Source organism: Ylistrum balloti, unplaced genomic scaffold (genome assembly GCF_031769215.1).
Source record: "Ylistrum balloti isolate Yb309-2 unplaced genomic scaffold, AGI_CSIRO_Ybal_v1 Utg370104, whole genome shotgun sequence".
NCBI lineage: Eukaryota > Metazoa > Mollusca > Bivalvia > Pectinida > Pectinidae > Ylistrum > Ylistrum balloti.
The window spans coordinates 389,824-413,710 of record NW_026782129.1 but is presented as its reverse complement, the minus strand read 5'-3'; the positions used below and the strand labels follow the sequence as shown (position 1 = coordinate 413,710).

The window sequence follows — 23,887 nt, the reverse complement described above, 5'->3', positions numbered from 1 at the left end:
GAACATTATTTGCAGCGAATACCAAGGTAAACAGGTAAGATTTTATTTAAATGAAAAACCCACAACCTTTATAATGATTTAAGTTGCGTTCGTTTCCGTTATTATGCTATGACAGTAAAGACTCTAGCTAGCAGTAAGATATATTCGGGTCCTAATTCTAGCGTTGTCCGCAGTCCGGTCCATTTAGCTCAATCTCGTTTCTAATAATCTCAGTTTTAGTATCGCCCAAGTTTGATTCTCACTTTTCGGCACATGTTTAAATGGTTTGGGCTGTTCGGGACGGCAGTAATCCTTATGATTGAGTGATTCAAACATAGCATGATAGTTTTAGTTGCAGCCTTTTGGGAAATATGCAAGTGTGTTTATGTCTCAATTTTATGTAGAAAAACTGAAGAACGAGGGACGCAGACTGACGAAGAAGAGCAACATGCTTACAGAAGTTTATTAGAAGGTTTCAGTCTTAGTTTACAACAATAAATTACTTGATATACTATCACTTACACTGTCAATATAATTTAATCCTGATTATGAAGATTTGGTATTTTAATGGAAACTTGTTTATCAACGGAGATGTCAGTATATACTCGCCTTTATAGCAGGCAATGATTTCGTAATCACTAACTATTAACTTGCTGTTTTTTACATATGTATTTTTATGTATGATGTAAGCTGTCAGAGGTTGTGTGCTCCAAAATCTGATTGAAAAAAATCTCTATTTCTCAAAAATCATACATTTGATTAGAATTAAAAGAAATATGCATCATAGCAAGTTTGTCTACTTATCATGAGCAGAATATCTTATGCTGTTACACGATGTTGAAAAGAGTCAACCCTGAAAATACTGTACCAGGATTCCATATTGAAAATAGAAAAAAAAATCACAAGGTTTCTGATTCTCGCAAGAAAAGATACAGTTTTACTTCCTGATTTTTATTTAATGATATATAGCAATTTTGATTGATTAAATATATAGAGAGATTTTATGCCAAAACTATATCATCGTTAAGTTCTACAGTATACACTTTCTATTTCTCCACTGACCAAAAAGTTGAGGCAAGACATGGGAAGGGAAGTAAGTCCGTTCAGTCTTTGTTTATGATCTGCTATTTGAGAGCTTCAGTGTCTAAGTCTTTCTACATTGTTATAAACAGAAAAAAGTAACAATAACAGAGATGACAAATTATCTTGCAAGCTGATGGAAGTAATTTACTTCTTAACAAGCCCTGATACTACATAAACATACTAAACTTGAATCGGTTACTTATGTATACAACAAATAATTCTGAAATTTAAAAATACTGTAAACATAATTATTTCAGTGCTAATCTTATTTCAGTACTTTTCACACTATAGTTATGCACCAAAATATGACTGTGCTAATTACAGTTTTTGTACATTGCTTATGTAGCAATTGTTGCTGTGCAAATTCATCTTCAACGTGCAGTGAAAACATGCTTAAATTTGTTTATTCCGAGATACATTTATATATAGTATATAGAAGAGGTAGTGGTTTGGTTTGTTTCTTATTTTCACATATGTGTTAAGAAGACACACTGGTAATATCATGTAGTGATGTGGTACCTAGATGTTGTGATATCTCATAAACACTTAGGTGAATAATTGTATGCTATTCAAACCTACTAGACTGGACTAAAGATAATAAACAAAAATGGCTTTGATAGTTACATTGGAATTTTATGAAGTAAAATACTATGTACATCTTTTCTTTCAGCTTTACCAGCTAATGGAAATGACACTGTTAAGATACTACAGACATCTGTAAAGAAAAGGAGAATTAAATCACATGCCATCTCTATAGAAGCACAGAAACAAGGAATATCCAAATCCAGTATGGCTCAGAAAGAAGTTTCAAATGAATTTGACTTGGTTCCAGGTGGTGCAGAGAGTGCTCATGATGAACCTGATCATTTTTATGCTGCCCATTTCCCACCTCTTCATAAAGGAAAATCTGATTCAAAAACAAAATATAAAAGTTCACCAAAGATCAAAGAAAACAGTTTTAAGCAGATTCACCAACAATTTCCTGTATCACATACATCCAAGTGGATGACAGCAAATCTGGATCAAGCACAAAGGGAGACCACTGTTGGTGAAATGAGACAAATTCTTGAGGAACTTGAAGATAGATGGGGTGATGATACAAGGAAAGACAAGACAGACATGTACAGGATATTAAGGCATCACTTGTCAAAGTCTACCAATCCTTACACCCTGGTTGCCTACATTGTCGAGAAGAGCAAAGATTATCATTTACCCAAGACATCAACTCTAGCCTATTATATTATGAAAGAGTTTGATAATTGGTGCAGTTTAAAAGACAACATTCCAAAACATTCACATCTTCTCCTCACACAGGAGTTAAAGCTACATGTGTTACACATGTGTACTCGTTATCATATGACTATGGTTGGCTTTGCTATAAAAGCGTTCCAGCTTGACCAACCTGATAATAGCTTTTTGGTGCCTGTGCTCAGATGCTTTTTGGAGAAGCATAAATTCAAAGAGGTAAGTTTTTGGGAAATTGTGTGTAGGATATCTTTGAATTTCTTAAAAACATCTGCAAAATAGAACACAAGCACTAACTTTACAATGTTCAATGATATAAGATTTCTGAATCATGCCATCTTTGTATACTGTGCCTTGGATATCTAATATGTTACATATCTTTGTATCCTATGTCTGTTATACCACACCTAGTGTACTGTTTCTGATTCCTTCATTGATGATCAAATTACAGGCTGCTGTTTGTGGAGGTAAACTTGGCTTACAAGATCATTTCTCTGTGGAAGAGGTAAGTTAATACATTTTGTTGTATCAGTTGAAGTGTTTTACTAACTGAATATGGTAATAATATTGTCCAAGTAAATAAATCAGTTGATAGAAAGAAGAAAGAGTAAAGACATCAGACTCCAGGATCATGTAACTATCCTTTAAGTCTAAAACTGAACTAAGTTTTGACTTGACCAATCATATACAATGTAATGAAGAGAAACGTCATATGTGATTGGCTGAGGAAAAGTTTAAGATTGTTTCATGATCTCTAAGAAGCTTAAATGAAATAAGGTGTTGGTAATTACCTAATCAATGTTTGACAAAACCAGGACAGAACATTTTGTAACGATGCATGGTCAGTAGACTTGGTACTATAGTAGGTTACAGGTTTTTTTTTTTTTTTTAACAATAGACTTCTGGGATCAGCATATAAATTCACACTCGGGTGCTGACTTATTGTAGGACAATAAGTTAATGCCTATTTGTTATTCTATTGAACAACAATTTGTATAAATGGGCTTATTTCTTTACATTGGTTTATTGCTGAGTGGTTCTGGTTCACCATATTGATCGTTTCTGTACGGAAATTATCTTAAGCTTCAGTTGGCCATCACCAGTACCTGCTAAGCTGTCGGTCATTTACTTAATCCAGGTTGCAGTAAAAAAATTTTAAAAAGCAAGATTATCTAATTTGAATTAATTGATCAAATATTTTCTTTTCATCATACAATTCTGTTTATTGTCTTTCTTCAGATTTGGGAACAATCCACAATATTTGAATTCTGAAATTGTTAAAAGCATTTACATTCACTTGGAAAGTATACAGTAGGTTGGATTGGATTACCTAGACCTTAAAATCAGTTAATATATACAGGACAAATCTGTTTCAGATTGTTTTACCTCTCATTCTCCAAGATAAAGTGAACTTGATAGAAACATACTTAATTGGTAACCAACGTCAACAACAGCTGGTGGTACAGATGTTGGACAGACTTTGTGATCGATCAGTTGACATGGCTACCATCATTAGGTAACTATAGCACATAGGTGTCAGGTAGAAATGATAATCATTATCAGGTACCATATCAGGGAATTTTCTGTGGGGATCGAAGGAAAGTGATGGTTTTGTTGATGTCAGATGTTAGCAGCTCAGAAACTGTAATCTAAATAGTATCATTTCACACAGTATGAGAATACCATTGGATAGTTGATGTCACATGCTGATCTTCTATATTTCTACAGTTGACAGTGGGATGTTATAGATGGCAATATGGCTGCTGTTGACATTATACACTGCTTAGAGACTTTGAACTATCAAAGAAGACAAATATCATAGCTATCCTGCCACTCTTGTTATCTGTCATTTTCACTGGGTTTGATACCTTTAGAGTTATATGCAGAACTACTTCTTCTTGAATGAATTAAGTACAATAAAGTGACGTTTACAATCAATTTTTTATTTTTACCAATGAACAATAATTTTTACCATCAAAATATACAAATTGCTTTCATTGATGATATTGATCACGGGTATACCTCGTCCCTTACAAAACTGACTGACCCTCTATATATCTATATATTGACAGTTATTGACCTAATAAGAATTTATTATTGACCTTTAGTTTATGAAAGAATTATAATTATTTGTAGTTCATCAGGTGTGCCTAATGCGAAACGAGAAAAGATGCATTGGAAACCTCTGAGTAAGCTAGCAGCCCGCTTAATGAAACTGTATGATATCCCTTCAGGTGAGTCAGATGTTCTTTTGTAAATCTGTATAATATCTGTAAAGGTAAGAACTCAGTATAAGAGAAGTAACTCTGATTTTAGGTGTACTAACTGTGTGATAATGCGTTAACTCTATTTGATAACATATTAGGGAACACATGAAAATACTAAATTTACTTGACATTGTACTATTTCTGCCTTAGATAATTTCATTGTGGATAATACAGGCCCCTTGTGTCTCATGCTTTTTAATCTCCCACTTACATCAGGATCTAATCTGTCAGTGCAGATACTTAGATTGCAAGACTGTATAAAGGGGCTGTGATAGAGGATTGGTCTAAAAAACCTCAGCTCAGGTGAAGATCTGAGGTGCATGGTTGAACATTCCCTACCAGTGGTTGTTTGTGTTTCTCAGAAGGCCTAGAGATCAACTGGTCTGTGTATCCTTGAAGACACTTTACCTCTATTACTATGGAAGGCGTGCAAGGCCTCCAATATGTTATTCATTGAGGAAACTACAAGCAACTATAAGTCGCTGCCTCAAAATGACTCATGTTGTATTTGAGGTGGTTAACCCAGCAAAGAAATCTTTTATAAACAGGCATTTTTCCTGGAGAAAAGTAAAACTTACTTACTTTTCCTTTGATGTTCAACTGTCTTGATATTAACAATATCTTATCCTTCTAGATTTGTGCCCAAACATCAGCAATGCAAGAGGGCTGGGTGCTGTCAAATACCTGTTGTACAAGCGATATATAGAGGTTGGTATACATTGGAATACAATACATAGCAGTCTGCAGTAATTACGTTATTTCAATATAAAAAATATGCTGTACGACTTTTTATAAAGCATTCATTGTAAAACAATATAAAGAAAAAGGAGCCTTTTATTTGCATAAAGTGGTGAGTAGCTCACCTTGTCTGAAGCACCTGTTAGCTTATGGCATACTGTAGTGTCCATTATTCATCAACATTTTTCCTAAAAATTGCTTCTTGTCATTAAAGGCAAAGCAGGTTTTGACCAAATCTGGTCAGAAGCATCCTTGGTGAAAGAAATAAAATTTGTAGTAAAAATTTGGCAATTTTTGATGAAGTGAAACCAATTTTGTATAATTTGTGGGCCTTGTTCCCCTTGGATGGGAGGGGCAGGGCTTGGTGGGAGAAAATAGGAAAACAAATCTTTAAAATCTTTCTTCTGAATTTTGGTCTGAAATATTCTTTGGTGAAGGCAATCCATTTGGTACAATCAATTGGTCTCTGCTCATTTGGGATGGTGTGATGTGGCTCAAGGAGGGTACAAAAAAAAGCTTAAAAAGCCATCTTCGAAGAAATAGATATATATCTTTTAAAGCTTTTTATTTATTTTTTCAGGAGCATATCAAGCATGCTGAGCAATTCAGGCCCTCTTGGCCTTTTGTTTATTTGAAAGGAGTTAAATTTCAGTATGAAAATCATTAATTGACAAGAAGGTTTTCAGTATTTGTTGTCAAACTTATTAATCTGTACACTTTAAATACATTTCTTGTTATCAATACCACTTTAAAAGATCTGTAATTACAGGGATCAATGGGTGCAGGCAGCTGGGAAGAAATGGTTCAGGTATGTATGCTAATAAGGTCTGTGTGCTTCTTATGTATCACAGTGAATACAGAAAGTCAATTTTGTATTAGTTATCAGACTTACTGAAAAGGAAAACAGACCTCATGTGAGGAAACATAATATTTAAATACACTTAAATACAACATACATTGACAATCCATATATCAAACACTTCAAAAATATGAATACCTAGCTTTAATTAAAACTTGTTTTCATTCCCAATATTCCTAGTCACTATTTTGTATTGATCACTTCAGTAAAACAAGCACTATGTTGTGGCCAAAAATGTACATGTTTGATTTTGTGATATTTAATGCATTGACAGACCTTGTTAATTACATTTTTTACTTGAATCCACTTTCATATTAACAAATTATGGAAAGGTTGATCATGTATTTTGAGGAGTTAATCATTACCCATATATGAATATTTTGTTTTTCTTTAATGTTTGACACTGATTGACCTTGACATTATTTCCATACAGAGAGCTGTTGATGATGGTGACTCAGAATGACCTTGACATTATTTCATCTTCATAATGCTGTTGGTAATAGTGACTCTGTGACCTTGACATTGCTTTCTCTACAGAGTGTTGTTAGTAATAGTAATTCAGAATGACCTTGACATTATTTCCCCTGCAGAGTGCTGTTGGTAATAGTGACTCAGAATGGCCTTGACATTATTTTCCATACAGAGGGCTGTTGGTGATGGTGATTCTGAATGATTTAGACATTATTTTCCCTACAGAGTGCTGTTGGTGATAGTGCCTTTTTGAAGGAACAGTTAATAGAACAGCTGATGTGTTACAATGAGACGATTGCTGCAGCGAAATGGGCAGATTACTATCAGTTACCTGACGAATCTGTTCCTCCATTGGTAGCAACACAGAGGAAGGCCCTTAGAGAGTGAGTATGAAATACAGAAGACCCTAATAAGTGAGTGGAACAAGTGAGTGTGGAACATCAGAGGCACTTACAGAGTGAGTGTGGAACATCAGAGGCACTTACAGAGTGATTGTGGAACAAGAGACTTTAATGAGTCAGTGTGGAACATTACAGACACTTAGGGAGTGAGTGTTGAACAAGAGATTTTGATGAGTGAGTATGGAACATTACAGACACTTAGGGAGTGAGTGTTGAACAAGAGATTTTGATGAGTGAGTGTGGAACATTACAGGTACTTACAGAGTGAGTGTTGAACAAGAGACTTCAATGAGTCAGTGTGGAACATCAGAGGCACTTACAGAGTGAGTGTTGAACAAGAGACTTCAATGAGTCAGTGTGGAACATCAGAGGCACTTACAGAGTGAGTGTTGAACAAGAGATTTTAATGAGTCAGTGTGGAATATTACAGGCACTTACAGAGTGAGTGTTGAACAAGAGACTTAGTAAGTGATCTTTGGAACGAGAGAATCTTAGAGATTGAATGAGGAACAGAGACTCTCAGTGAGTGAGCCTGGAAGGAGAGACTCATATGAAGTAAGTATGGAATAGGAAACATAATGAGTGAGTTTAAAAAGTGAGTCTGTTTCATTTTTGAATGTTTAACAGTAGAGACTGTTAATGAATGAGTGTGGAAAAAATAGACATTTTATGTTTGTGTAAGTTGTAAAACAGAGAAAATGAGTGAATATTGAACAGTGGATACTCTCACCTTTAGTTTGTATGGAAAAACAGAGACTCTTAATCTATGAGTACAGAACATGAGACCCTTAAAGATTGAGCAGGGAACACTGTAGAGTGTGAGTATAGATCATGGAGACCATAAAATGGCAAAAAGTATTTGTGATCTATTGAGAATTCTTTTAACACATGTATATTAAGAAAAGAGAGGATCGTTTATCTACAGCAATTATTGCATTTTATAGCAATGGTCAGAACACAGTGTAAATTATACAAAAGCACTCAGTTTTATAGTGCTATGGAATAGAAGAGGAATGAAATAATTTAGGCAAGTTATGAAAGTATATACATGAAAACATGTGAAGTCTGATAAAGTGATAGAGTTATCTACCTTACTTCAGCATATGCAAATTGTTCAGAAATATGAGAGTATTATCAATGCATAGAGTAAGTGTTCTACATTATCAGTTGGTTAACTCCCCTTATTACAAGTTATCTTTCCTCAAATATGGTTCATAGTGTGTGAATATGGAGGACTAGAGAAAGCCTACTGTGTCACAATGTCTATCTGTCCTTTCCTGTCCCATCATGTTTCATTCCAAATCAGTCTCATATAATAAGAACTTCTGAACAGATACGGCTGCTGAACAGATATGACTACTATTTACCCCATAGCATCAAATTCTTCAACTGTCTAGGTGGTCATCGGTCAAGGTTAAAAGGTCAAAGGTCACATTTGATATCTTATGCAAATTCATCAGTTATGACATTTACATACATACATGGAAGCAGGGAGACATTCATGTTTTATATACATTTTCTTAGGCTTGATATGAAACTTTGCACAGTAGATATTTCTTTTTTTCACCAAACACATGTTTTGTACTTTACATCAGAAACCCTGGTCCTACTACAGGTGAGATAGATGGTGAGGACTGGGACAATGACTGCTACACTGATGGTGATATCAAAACATCATGGTACCCTCTAAAGATCTCTCAGGAAGCAATTACTATGGTTGACACAAAGGAAAGCTACTGGGCTTGTTTGCAGCGACTATCTCAGGTTTATATCAAAACAAGTACAGAATTTGAATGCAATCCAAATGCATTAAAACTATATCTTACAAATGTCTTTTTCCCAAAAAAGTGAAAACTTGTGTGACTGTAGATGTCCTATATGAATTGGTCCTAACATATATAGATGTGCTGGTATATGTTCTTTTTTATATCCTGTACTCCCTGTGACCAGGTTGTCTACAAACATCAGTTCAAAATTTATAAATGAATTAGGAGTCTTGTTTATCTTCAACAAAACATTTACTTTGATTCACAAAAATGTTTTTGGTTTTATTTGATGGATTGTGTCCTCTATATTGATGCAACTTCATTGTACATGTATTGTTGAATGTGAAATGATGCTGTAGACTTTTGGCAATTTCAAAATGAATTCACAAAGTGTGTGCTTTAGCTTCGCATATCATCTGAGATTTTCCTGAAAGTGATTTTAGTGTCTCACAGAGCTTATAAAAGATTTCCATGTGTTGAAATAACTTTTTTGTTAAAGATTGAATAAGTCGATGTAAGAGAGGTCAAGCATTTGTCTTTATTACTTTAGTTCAAAGAAAGTCATATGACTGGAAAGACGGATTCTGTAGCAATATTGTTTTGAATTTTTCAGCCAGGAACAACAGTTGGTATTGATTCAGAATGGAAACCTGGGTTTGGTAACACAGTTCAGAGGTAATTTACCTATACACAAACACAACAAAAACGATGTATTTAGTGTTCTGAATAACAACATTACAAAAGCTTATTTTGAAGGCAAATTAATGATGTTATGAAGTAAAATGTAAGAAATCACATGAAAGTTTATAGATAGGAAGCCATGACATCTTTATAACTTTGCATTTTTATAACTTTATAATATTTATTGTTGGTATGGTTTTAATACTTTTTTGGGAGATAACCATTATGACTATAATACAGAGGCAGTATAAGTGTCTGTTAAACTGTTTCTGAGGATATTTGCAGGATCTGTATAATTAGTAAGTCTACTATTGTTTCTATTGTTACCCACAGGGTAGCCCTGATGCAGCTAGCTGTTATGGACCATATATATTTACTAGACCTTGTTTACTTATCTCAACATCTACAGATGGATGACTGGAAGCAGCTTGCAGCACGTTTTTTCTGTAACCCAGCCATACTCAAACTAGGTAAACATATTTTGGGCTCTGTAACCAAGCACTACTCAAACAAGGTTAATATATTTTAGGTCTCTAAGCAAATTCTGATGGATGTCAGTTTGTTCATCTTTCTCCCTCATTGCTGTTCTATTGACAATGATATAATTCACAATCATTTAATGGCTAAATGAAAAGTGTCATGTAGTAAAATTTATATAATACTGTCTTGGATTGTTCAGTTGTTTCTGTTTCTATGTACATGTTAAGATACTAAAAGCAATTTGTGACACTGATGGTTTATTTTCAGGTTATGGACTTGACTCTGATTTTCAGATGTTTGTTAAGACATTTCCTTTTATGAAAGAAAGCCTTGCAAACATGAGTCGAGTTGTGGAGCTTGAGAAAGTTGCTCAAAAGGTACAGAACTAAATGATTGCTTTCCATTGCCCAACAAATATTGGCAGAGGTGATATTGAAGGGATTTGTCTGTTCATATTTGTCTGTATGATGGTTTTCAAAATATGCCTTCTAAAATCTGTGTAGACAGCATCCTGAATATTCTCTTCCTCAATCCTAAGGTCTACTAGTATTCTTTGCTAAAGGGAAATCTTAATGCTTTGGTATTTTTCTTGTTACCATTGACACAGGAAAAGCCAATGTTACCAATTTTGCTGTTTTTAGAAAAATAATCCTGATACATAGAATTGTAAGAATTGTATGTATCAGACTTAAGGTCTTGTACTGCTTTTTGTTGCAATGGAATTTTAGAATTTGCATGTTGTCTTAGTGAAATCTGCATTTGATGACTTATTTATCCAAAGGTCTTACATGTATAACTTATGATCAATATCACTGATTTTTAGTACAATCAGATGTGAAATGAGATGTTGACCAGATCATAGTTTTGGCTTTATCTATGTGATCTGTACTTCTCTGTAGGTGATAGATAAAACAGTGAACCTCCTCCCTGATGATACGGGCCAGTCGGATGATGAGGAAGGTCCTTTAGAGGATAGTGACAGTGGAGTAAACATCAAGTTTCCCCGCAAGGAAGCGCGTGGTCTAAGTGAATTAGTTAGACAGACACTTGGAAAACCTCTCAGTAAAACAGAACAGATGTCAAACTGGGAACGAAGACCTTTACGACCAGCTCAAGTCACTTATGCAGGTACATTGGATGATGACAACTGAGTATAGTATAGGTATTTGGACAGGTGTTTGTAGCATTCATTACCAATGTGACAGCTATGACTGTAAATTGTACCTGTACGACATGTACTTTACCTGTTCGTTGACATACGTTACCTGTATGGTATTTTGTTTTCCTGTATGTATGTTTTCCTGACTTTTGTTGTTACTATATATGAATATCACCTGTGTGATTATTCACTTTACTTATATAACTATATACCTTACCTATCTAACTATAAACATTACTTAATAAGCTTTATTTACTTTATCAGTATAACTATTGTATGACTACATATAACCTGTATGACTACATATAACCTGTATGACTATTGTATGACTACGTATAACCTGTATGACTACATATAACCTGTATGACTTGTATGACTACATATAACCTGTATGACTATTGTATGACTACGTATAACCTGTATGACTACATATAACCTGTACGACTATTGTATGACTATGTATAACCTGTATGACTATTGTATGACTATGTATAACCTGTATAACTATTGTATGACTACATATAACCTGTATGACTATTGTATGACTACGTATAACCTGTATGACTATTGTATGACTATGTATGACCTGTATAACTAGTCATTACCTGTATAAATCTGTATTTTACCTTGATGAAGTTAACTATATATATATTATCTGTATGACTATATACTTAACCTATATGATATAACCTGTATTTATTATCTGTATGACTATGTACTTAACCTATATGATATAACCTGTATATATTACCTGTATGACTCTAACCTTGTGTGAACTTACTTGACAAATACATTACCTGTGTGACATTTTAATAATACATATATTACTTGTGACTTTAGACTATTTTACGTGGATGACATAAACTGTATATATTTATATATATATATATATGTCCTGTGTAACTATGTACTTTTCTGAATGATACTACCTGTGTGACTGACATTACCTGTATATAATACCTGTGTGATTCTAAATCTGTTACAGCATTAGATGCATTTGTACTTCTTGAAGTGTATGATGAACTAGTCAGACAAGCTCAGAGGTTAAAGATGAACATTGATATGGAACCTCCTGTAAGCATGAAATGGATGAAGGCTAGCAAGCGAGAGAAAATGAAGGCCAAGGCTAAAGGTCAAAAGTTCACTTACAAAGAAAAACCTTCCAAGACAAAACAGGTGCTTGTTGAACTATTTATTTTTCAATCTACTATCATTGAATGATGGGCTGATCTTCTTCTCACCTTTCATCTGTCCATCCTTAAATAATTCTTGTCGCTATTTCAACAAATTTAATTGTGTCCCGCATTCCCATGTAGCGAATGTTCAGCTTAGAGACAGATCTCAAAAACAAGATGGCCAAGAGGTAGACATCTTAAGATTTTGCCTATTAAATTTGTTATCTATATATTATGATGTAATTGATTGGTCTTGCTATAATTTTGTTTGAGAGTTTCTCTTACCAATTAGTAATTGTGTCTATATGGATGGATGTGGGGGGAAAAGGATTAGCTTTGTCGAGTTTTGCATCTATAACACAAAACTTGTGTACAAGATAGCTCATGAATGCCTCAACAGATTTGATTCATATTAATACCACAAATAAAATATAATGACCACAATGAGAAGGTCTGATTTAAGTTGTACCAGAACAGATAACATGCAATTCAAAGTAATGGCAGTATGCAACATTAACTATACTGAGAGAGCAAAGAAAAGGAAAGAAAATGAAGAAAGGTCAAACTAAAATGGAACTAATAAATACCATAATGGTATGGATGCAAATATTCATCTGTGATTGAAATTTAATTTTCAGTATACTTCCCCTTCCCCACGAGGAGCAGGTCCAAATCCCATGTCTCCAGGGCAGCTGAAGGTTGTGGTAGACTCAATGTTACAGGGACTAGGGCGACAGCTTAGGAGTTGTGGAGTGGATGTCTACATTCTGGAGAATCATGAGGACCATGACAGAACCATTGAGGTCAGTAGGGGTCACTTCATTTATTTGTCCTCATTATCTTTGTTTACATAGCTACATGACATCATTTGACCTACATACTAACCCTAACTAACCCCCCCACAAAAAAATAGAAGCTGATGATAAAATATGTAGTATTAATGGTTATTGAGCAGAATTATTTAAAATGAATATTATGTATTTATTCCTCTCTTCACATTATAGATATGTAGGATGGAGAACAGAATTGTGTTGACCAGTGGAAACCCCTACATCATGGTATGTACCTATCGTGTCTACTGGTCTATTTTTATCCATCTGGGACTGATCAATTCTTTTCCATTAACTTGAGGAAAACTTTTAAGATTCAGCAACAATGAAAATTTGATAGTTTATCTTTTTCCCATCAAATTTTTAGTGTATGGGTGATGGAATATTGTTTGTTGTTTTCTTTCCACTTGTCCATCAACAGTTTGATGATGTTTTTAGCTTTGGGCAAGTTTCTTCAAAGGCCGTCATTTCAGATAAAAATGATGTTACTGTTTATTACAGGTGAGGTCACACGTAGGGGAACACATGTGTTACTGTGTTCAGAGTGTAACTGCAAAGGAACAGGTTGTAGAAGTCATGGAATACTTTGGGGTGAAGGTCAAAACAAAGGACATCTTCAGTCGCTGTCAGGTCAGTGAGGGTCAGTGTTTTATTATTTTTTTATTAAATTTTAGTTTGATTCCCATATTCTTACTTTGGTGACTTTCACAGGAAATAAATGTATAGAAGACCATATCACCATGACTTTATAAGCATGTGTACTCCTACTACTAGCTGTCTCTTTATTTCTAATTGTTTCCTGTTAAACACTGTACTATACTGATATCCAATTTACATGCAATATCTATCAAGGAACTAAGACAATATACAATTGTAGTGCAGAATCCTGTTTTAATATGAAATTTTCGCTGAATATTCTTTCTGTAGTTTCGAATAAAAAAAAAATCCATTTTATTTCAACCTTGGTCAATTCTGTGTCAACTAAAAAGAAAATTTATTTTTTAGAAAAGTTATGATGAAACAGTAGATTTCACCATTAATCCAGTGATTATCTGATATCTGGATGAGACATCTGTATAACAGTAGATATTACCATTAATCCAGTGATCATCTGATATCTGGATGAGACATCTGTATAACAGTAGATATTACCAGTAATCCAGTGATTACCTGATATCTGGATGAGACATCTGTATAACAGTAGATATTACCAGTAATCCAGTGATTATCTGATATCTGGATGAGACATCTGTATAACAGTAGATATTACCAGTAATCCAGTGATTATCTGATGTCTGGATGAGACATCTGTATAACAGTAGATATCACCAGTAATCCAGTGATTATCTGATATCTGGATGAGACATCTGTATAACAGTAGATATCAACATTAATCCAGTGATTACCTGATATCCAGATGAGACATCTGTATAGATATGTAAGCCAGATTGTAACCAGTCTAATAGTTGAATGTGTCAGAGGTCAAAACTGTTGTTAGGTGTGACACCTTTTTGACAAATAAATATGACTATTACAGGGAAATTATTATGTAAGGAAATTTTAGTGGAAGTAATGGAGGGTGTTCAAAGAATGATTGGTAGTGTAAGGACACTGTAGGGACCAAGTGATTACTTAAAAATATAGAGGCTGATGTTACTCAAGTAATGCTAGGTCAAAGAAATGGAGATCTTCTGTTCATGATATATTGTGTTACAGGTGTGTAATGGTGATCAATACCTGGAGATACCACAGAAACAGGCCCAGCAGTTATGGTACAGGAAGTGCCAACAGTCATCTGTGGCAGGGTCTCGGGTCCTGTCTTTAATGAGAGCTGCCAATCCTGCCAATTTGACTGAAGCCGAAGCATTGTGTATGAAGGATCTGGCTAACTATGGTGTTAACTGGACTACTGTGTCTGTAGCAGTGAGTGGTGTTTCCATACAGATTGAAACAGTACCAGAAGGGGTGATAGGAAAGATCGGCTTATTTTATGTGTGCCAGAGGTGTGGAAAGGTCTTCTGGGAAGGCTCACACTTCGCAAAGGTCAAGGAACAATTTGCACATGTTTTAACATTAAGTGACTGACACTAAAGAAAAAAAAAAAAAAACGCAAAAAAAAAACAGACATTCTGGATAAGGACTTCATTAGCAATGTATTCACTGGGGAATGTATGAAATATACAGGAGTAGTATTACAAGTGTTTCTCACATTGGACCAGTGTTTCCAGTACTGCCATATGGTGCAATAAAATTTTGACCAAGCCTTTGATTAATTGTCTTTCAAGGGAGCAGTAATGAATGCATTAATTGTAAAGTGACTTAATGAAATGTACAAATAGAATTCCGATAACTATATCACAATGTCGTTTGGCTTTGTTTACATTTTCTTTAGACTATTCCTTCTTAATGGTTTAGTGTGGATTTCATCCAAATATGGCCTGAAACATTACTGGGAGAGGACAATTATTTCTTATAAATAAGGTTGATTTGACTTCTAGGGACAGTGAGGCAAAAGGTCTGAAATTGGAATTTAACAAAATGTTTGCTTTAAAATGCTACTCTAAGACTTTCTTAAATCCTAAGAGGATGTTAGCCAAATTTTGTCTGGAAAATCAGTGGAGAAGAACAAAGATTTCATAAATAAATGAGGTTGGTATGACCTCTGGGGTGGGAACCAAAGGAGAAATTAGGTGATTTTGAAAATTCTAACTGATAGATCATTCAAAGGGAGTACACATTTTTTCAGTAAATGAGGTGGGGGTGGCATTCACTAGGGACAGGACACATAGGGAAAATCATGTAATATGTGCTTTAAAGTCTTCTCAAAACTGCCATCTTGGACAGATGTTTAGTGAGATTTTCCAAAAACATTCTCACCAATTTCATACAGTCATTCTCCCTGAAGTAAACCCAGTGGCTGAGTGTTTATTATTTTCAGTTATGGAATGAAACTATTAAATACATTCATTCCTTTAAAATACTTCAAAATTAATAAAGGGAATATCATAATCCATTTCATGATTCTACGAAATGTACATCTCTTTTACATCAATCATCAGTAAAACAAACTGAAAATTGAAATCATCAATTACATGAAGTGTTTCTGTTTTGATCTGTTGTATACCAACACTTTTCTACCTTAAGTACTCTGTACTGTAAACTGGTTGAACAGTTTTATACTGATGGTTATTTTCTGTAAATTATCACATTATTTCTCAGGATACAATTTTCACATTTCTCCCTGTCTGACTTTGAAGTTTGTTCGGACATATGCTGTATAATGGGAAATATTGGGAGGTGCTTTTTTCCCTGGTTTAAACCTATGACATTAACTCCTGGGTAAATATAGATATCACATAACTCTGCACATTTTAAGTCTATATGTTGCATTTGATTTTTACCATTATTTGTATAACTACAAAAACAACAAAAGTTTCTACACACAGAACGTATTACACAATATAAACAAGTGAGGACCAAACACCCACACTAATACCTAGATCTGTTGAAGTGAAAGAAAAGGCATTGATCATTTAACTTTAACCAACGACCATCAAGATAAAATAAAATGTAAAGCTTTTAAACCCTATAGTGATACAAGTGTGAACTGGAGAGGTGAGATGTATTTCACAAAACTTAGTCTGTTTATTTACAGAATTTAATGTTTCAATGAACAGATAAAAGTATGGAATGCTAATATTAATTATTTTGTAACAAATTTTAATGTGAGAGAATTTAATGTTAGTACTTCAACGCAGCAACTTTCAAGGAATGAGTTTGATTTGAAATCCATTACTATTTAAAATTGATAAAGAAATTGATAATTAAAGAGCTAATGAGAACATGTGCAGAGAAAAATGGTCACATGTATTTCCCAGGTCTAGTATGTGTTTGCTGCTTTTCTATAGTGATAGATCCTTTCAGACAGGCTGGAGTTCCTAAGGTTTTACAAACGCAACATATGTGAATAGCATCATCATGGAAGAAGTTAGTGATATATACAGCATATGCAAAATGATTACTAAAACTGTGTCATGTATTTGTCTGGGACCAGATGGGAAGAAATCTGGTCATAAAGTTTAGAAAATGAAAAGGACAATAAGGTAAGTGTACGTTTTGTGGAAATGTCAGTATATTATACAAAATATAACAAGGCATACAGGGTAAGGAATAGCCAGAGGGTCTGTTTAATTCACTGAAACTTATCACTTGTAACTCTCAAGATTCTACACAATAATGTATTTTCCTGTGGCCTAGATTTTGTGGTTAGCACCTGATTTTGTGGGTAAATTGGACTCAAAAAAAAGGACTATAATCTAGGTCAATTCTGATCTGTTTATCATTTCATGGAAACATAAATTTGTTGATGTAAAGTACCTAAAAATGCAATGAAAGTAAGTCCCCCATGAAAATGACTGAAATATACCTAGTATAGAGTAAATGATACATGATAACTTCATTTAGGTGTCACCATCAATTAAAACTCCAAGACAATGATATAGAGTAGTGTAGACAACAGGAATGTCTGAAAAGTTGAGGTTTAAGTAACATAAAAATCTTATATAGTTCCTCACCAAAGATTCCTATAGACAAACACATATAATGTTTATTCTGCTGACTTAATCATGGAAGCAAGTTAATCAGATGTCTTTAAGGAAATTGGGATCTATAGGGATACCACATTGTCCAGCATCCATCCGTCTGGCATCTGTCAACTTTTCCAATAAATCTCTACTAGTCCTGAAGGACTGCACAGATTTTAGCCAAATTTTCTGAACCATCCCAGGCGGAAGCAAAAATAAATTATATTAATGGTTGGTCTGGGGCCCCAGGGCCTGAGGGATGGGGTCCAATTGGGAAAATCTATCTTAAAAATCCAGCCTCTGTTGGAATGATTCGATTTTGTTCAGATTTTATCAGAAGCATCTTTGATGATGATAACTTAGTTTTGTTTGAACAATGAATCTAACCTCCTTGGGAATTAGTGGGGAGGGGCACCTGATAGGGGAAATAGATACAAGTTTAAATACTTTTCCTGATTTTTTATCCATTTCGGCAAACTAAACCAGGTGAGCAATACAGGCATTATGGGCCTCTTGTTTTCATTACAGATTTATTAATTTCATAAATATGGTATAACCATTTGGCATCCGAGTTAAGAATGACTCCCAAGATTTGCATTCTGTTAATGACAATGATCTGGAACCATCACGTTTACAGAAGTTCGTCATGTAGCTAAGATGTTTGCTTTGATGAATATCTCAACAAGTACATGTAATTCAATAATTAATTCATTATTTAAATCCCAAATCAACAAAACTAGTATGAGATAATAACAAAATAAACAACCATACATGGAAGTTATTATACGACAACCTGTAGAAGATTTGAGTGTGATGTTTCAATAACTACACAGTCACCTTCATCAGACAAATGACCATTGTTTTGTTTTGCTTGGGAAAGATGAAAGGGATTGAATAAGGAAAGTAGGGATGAATATGTAAACTCCTTCCTCTTCTGCTTGGTTAAGTAATTGTGACCAAACCAAACTATTTGAGTGATGCAAATCCCACGGGCCTCTTGTTTGAACTTCGTAGTTGAATCCATTAACGGGCAATTAAACAGCATTGAAGTACAGGCTCTCATCAATTGCTAAACATTTTATATCTGACCTTAAACCATTTCAATTAACTTATTTACACTAAATGTCTACAACATAATGAGTTTAAGTAACATCTCTAAATATAAGTACATTTCTTTATCAAGCCAAGCATTGTTGTTGTAGATTGATTGGAAATTATTTATATTTCCTCTTTAAACCATTAAAGCTACAACCATGAATATTACAGTAGACCACTAGCCCAGTATCTATGGTTGTACACTGCCAGGTAAATACAATGTTATTATGTTTGCTGTCTGCACTTCCGTCGTTAACAATTCAGTATTGGGTAGTAATTGTTCTCCTTGTCGTTGGTTTAAGGAAATGTAATAGCTAAAACCATTTATTTTCTATTGAATATTGTATTTATGACGTTGATGGTATATTACCATATGATGTTGAGTGGACCTGAATAATCAGCAACACTGATAATGAAATTAAGCCCCCGGGAACAGGCTAAGAAGTGACTATCCTGCCTTGTCTATAGAGACATACTAACCACCAGTAGATTGTCAGCGAATTGTCTGATTGACATATCGTCTGTGTTTTATTTATTTTACTTCCCGAATTTATTTGACATAGCAATTGGAAGAATATATCTCGTGATTCGTCATTAATCTTAAAAATATACGTTAGTGTGATAAAAATTTGTATTTTTTATTGAGTGGTGTATACAATTACCAGCGAATGAAAGTTGCGTAGAGATGAATCAGATACATACAGATAGTATTGAAGCGTACAGATCGATTCGTTGGTAATGTTTTTAACAGTCGATTTCACGAATAAACATCAAATATGAATTATCTCGGCACCTCGTTTGCAAGTTGCTGAATATCGTTATATTCATATTACATTCCAATGTGCAAATTCAAATGGATGCATTACACGAACAGATATTGGTAATAGTTTCCCATAATTGTTTCCTAACGACCTTGAAAGTAAAGTAAAAGCAAATATGTTATCACAGGACATGGGTTCCGTACAAATTGTGATGGGTTCCGGTCATGACTCGTCGCTTATTGTTATAGACCGCTTATATCTGGTCGCCGTTTGGGGAATTAGTAAACATAGCAATCACGGAGCCCATCAGTTTAGGTAGCTATTAAAACTGCCCTTTATGTGTGGTACCAATTACACATTTGTTAACTTTAGCATATCGTCTACCATTCTGATACATCTACATAAATAATTCAACGTTTATCTCCATCGATATTTGCGAGCCACTCAACCATGACTGAACAGATCCTGTTACAGATAAGGCAATATATTCACATTGTCTTTCCATTGCCCAACCTCAACTGAACTCTAGGTCATGGAATTATAACTCTGCATTGGGAGTTGGAGGGGATTAAGTACTTTACCTCAGCGCCAAATTTTTTATTTGTTTTCGCAATTTCTGAAAGATATTTCTAAATGATGTCTAAACCACATAGAAATATTAACAAATGATTACAGTTTTTATCGACAGTAACAAAATCCCTGTTTGCAATTACGAGGAAAAAAAACCCCAGAAAATGAAAATATCAAAAACCTGTAAAAACAATGATTGAATGGCGGAAAGCAGCACATTTAAATAACTCCAGTACAACATACTGACATAAGTGTAAACAGCTAAATAAACACCCTCTCAAGTACACAAGTATTGGAAAATCAATAACATATATAGCTCCATTGTATCACAGTGTAAATGTACAAAATTTGAAACTACAATAGCTTTGAGTTTTTAGTTACTATAAAAGAACATTTATGTATTTTTGATAACTTTCCATTCTCAACGTTAAACACCAGATTTCATTTAATAGTACAAGTAGCTATTGATGCTGGGACTCTAATTGACTTATAAACGTCTTTAGCATCTTTTTTGCTCCTAAAGAAAATTTCTAGAGTAAGTGTTATAAACGGCTGTGAAAGCTTCTCTGTCTGAAACAGGAGATTAATGACTCTTTTTGATGTTACTAATCCACGGTATTGCAGAAAGTTGGCATCAATATTAAAGTTTGTAAACACTCATCAAAAGAAAAATGAGTAAATTGTTCTAAATCTTGATCAGATCATTCAATGTAAAATCACCTGCTACAAAACAATTATGATAAAAACTAACTTATTGTTAATACTTTGTTTTTTCTGCCATGCCTCATTCCTTCAGAATTGTTTAGTTTATTCCCAGCCTTAAAGAAATCCTTCAAAACTAAATTGCGGCAGTTGGATCCACACAAATGTAAATATTCCTTTCCACAATTATACAACTTTTTAAAATATATGGTTTACTTAAAGACCAAATTCCATTTACCAAAGAAGAGATGTAGTCTTCTTATCCAGCCTAGCTTTAAAGAATGGTTGAAAGTCAATAATTTTAAGCCCACCATCCGTATAATCTTGTATAATGACACCAGTCTTAATTTCATGACAATAACCATTTCATAGTAAATCAAATAATAAGGAATTTAACTGAGTGATATATTTCTCTGGTGAATTTGGTAAGGTAATACATTGTTAATTATGTTGCAAAATCAATAATGACTTAATAATATTGATTTTACCAATCGGAGTTAAATTCCGTCTTTTCCATTTAGTAAGTAGCGATTTAAGTTTTACAATTTTTTTTGTCAAAATTATATTTAGGAATCTGACAAAATCAACTGGAAAGCCTATAACCAAGAAGATGAACTTGTCTTATCTCCATTGCAATATCAAATCTGGTCGATATTTTACATTACTATATTAACAACTACCTAACCATATGATACGAGTTTTATTGGTAATAATACTTGGACCAGAGATTTCTGCATAATTCTGCAACTCTAAAATAGACTCATCAAATGACCTTCCTGACCCATCTAATATCAAACCAATATCGTCAGTATATTGCACATTCAAAATTGGAACATTATCAATGTCATTGCCTTTAATAAGGTTGTTATTTCTAATTTTGGCAGCTTGAACTTCCGCACATAAAAATATAAGGGGCTTCTGGATCTCCTTGACGACAGCCTCTTTCGATATTTATATGTTCAGATATATCACCACATAGATTAATTGAAGCGTATACACCATGTCCGAAATCTTCACCAAAGTTAGAATAATCCAAAACTTTATCTATGAAACTCCGAGTCAAACGCCTTTTCAAAATCTATTAGCATCAGCATACTTGGAATATTTTGTTCTGCTATATATTGCATTCCATTATCACATTTCAGGACAACAGTTCTTGTAACAGGCTTATCAGAGGCATCCCTGTATTGTTTACGCCTTGTATGCATGATCGAGGAAAACTTATTAAACCTATTGTTTATAGCTTCCCCAACGCACCAGATGCATTCCCAGCTTTCTAAGGGAGATATGTGTGATATGGATATTCTTTTGATTGTATTGAATTTGGGTTAGAATCTATTTATTAAATTCTGTCCCAAAGTAAATAGTTATCCTAATTTCTTGACAATAAGCCAAGTTCGAGCTGCAGGCCGAGTGCGACTTATTTAATTTTCGAGAATCCTGAATTGCCACCTGTTATTTGATTGACAAATCACAAGTAATGTTAATGGGGATTGTGATGAAAGACTTTTACCGTCAAATTTGTCAACCTAGATATATTTTTATTTTAATTAGATGTTGTGACCAGCTTATCCCAACAACAAAGTCATAGCTGCTTTTATTGATCAGCCTACTTTCGATAAATGTCTATTTCCAAGATTTTTATTTTTACCCCGGAGTATAAAATTCAGTACCCTCAGGTAGAATATCTATTTCTTTACCCTTGGCAGGTATATCCACAGATTTCATTGTCTCCTACCTGTGCCTATCTAGAGTACATGTGTCCCATGTGGGACATCAATGTGGGCTTATGTAGCTAAATGGATATAGATACAACATCAATATCGACACACACATAATGCTTGTATGCAATTTATGATAGCGTGATATATTTTGTTCTCCTCTATGTTGTGATGTTTGTGGTTGTCCCCGAATGCGTGATATATCTAGTTCTTCCTGTTAGCGCAGTTTTCAGCCGGGTAGTAACTTGTCACAGTTAAACTCTCTCTGAACGTTTTACGGTAAATTTTGTCAGCTAGTGAATATAAAATGCATCTGCATTGAAATCTTATTTTGTATTCACATTTCTTTAAATCATTTTTTTAAAAAAAGACTATATTTAAGTTATAATGTGTGAATCATGTCCGCGAAAAGCATAGTCATCTTCTTTTTATATCTGTCCTAAATATGCCAGTGATGTGGCTATTTTGCCTTTGTAAATGTTATAAGTAGAATACTTAAAAATGTCTTCAGCAATAACAAATATATTTTACTCGTGTGTCTAATATTTAGTAGTATTTAGTTGTCCCCTTTGGCGTGATGTATGTAGTTCTGCCTAATAACGTGCTATATTTAGTTGCTCTCCTAAGCGTGGTATATCTAGTTGACCCCAATAACATAATATATCTAGATATCCCCATAAGCGTGATAAATTTAGTTTAATTTCACTTTCAGATATATTGATGACGTTTTTTGTTTAAATGACAGGAAATTAATTGACCACGCCCATCGAATGTACACATCAGAATTGGAAATCAAGAACATGACGGATTTTTCTACATCCACCGCGAATTTCGATCTACAACGAAACCAGCATGGAGAATTTCCCATCAAGCTATATGACTTCATATACCCTTTTGACTTTCCATTACTAGATAGCAACAACCATCCTGTACACTAACCTATTATGATTATAATTATGTTGACATGTTGCTAAGTTTTTTTTCTTCTCCCCGATAGCTTGATATGTTCAGTTCTCCCACTTATCGCGATACATTCAGTCTTCTCGTATAGCGTGATATTTCCCATTAGCGCGATATATTTAGTTCTCCCTCTTATCGCGATAATTCAGTCTTCTCCTATAGCGTGATATTTCCCACTAGCGCGATATATTTAGTTCTCCCTCTTATCGCGATACATTCAGTCTTCTCCGATAGCGTGATACTTCCCATTAGCGCGATATATTCAGTTCTCCCACTTATCGCGATACATTCAGTCTTCTCCGATAGCGTGATACTTCCCATTAGCGCGATATATTCAGTTCTCCCTCTTATCGCAATACAT

At 34.2% G+C, this 23,887-nt stretch overlaps 1 protein-coding gene across 2 annotated transcripts; it reads left to right on the top strand.

The window, feature by feature from the left end:
• The first annotated feature begins 309 nt into the window (after window positions 1-309).
• Window positions 310-15,453, top strand: LOC132550086 (exonuclease mut-7 homolog). 2 transcript variants are annotated; one of them, XM_060214098.1, is made up of 18 exons: window positions 310-451; window positions 1,733-2,526; window positions 2,759-2,812; window positions 3,684-3,823; window positions 4,444-4,541; window positions 5,209-5,282; window positions 6,082-6,120; window positions 6,868-7,025; window positions 8,639-8,807; window positions 9,423-9,484; window positions 9,824-9,960; window positions 10,238-10,347; window positions 10,870-11,098; window positions 12,115-12,305; window positions 12,943-13,107; window positions 13,309-13,362; window positions 13,636-13,764; window positions 14,851-15,453. In XM_060214098.1, the coding sequence occupies exons 1-18, from the start codon at window positions 319-321 to the stop codon at window positions 15,217-15,219; spliced, it is 3,105 nt and encodes a 1,034-aa protein (XP_060070081.1). In that variant the 5' UTR covers window positions 310-318; the 3' UTR covers window positions 15,220-15,453. The 2 variants fall into 2 exon arrangements, with proteins under 2 accessions (XP_060070081.1, XP_060070082.1); XM_060214099.1 differs by having other exon boundaries at window positions 13,636-13,774; window positions 14,851-14,927.
• The last annotated feature ends 8,434 nt before the right edge of the window (window positions 15,454-23,887 follow it).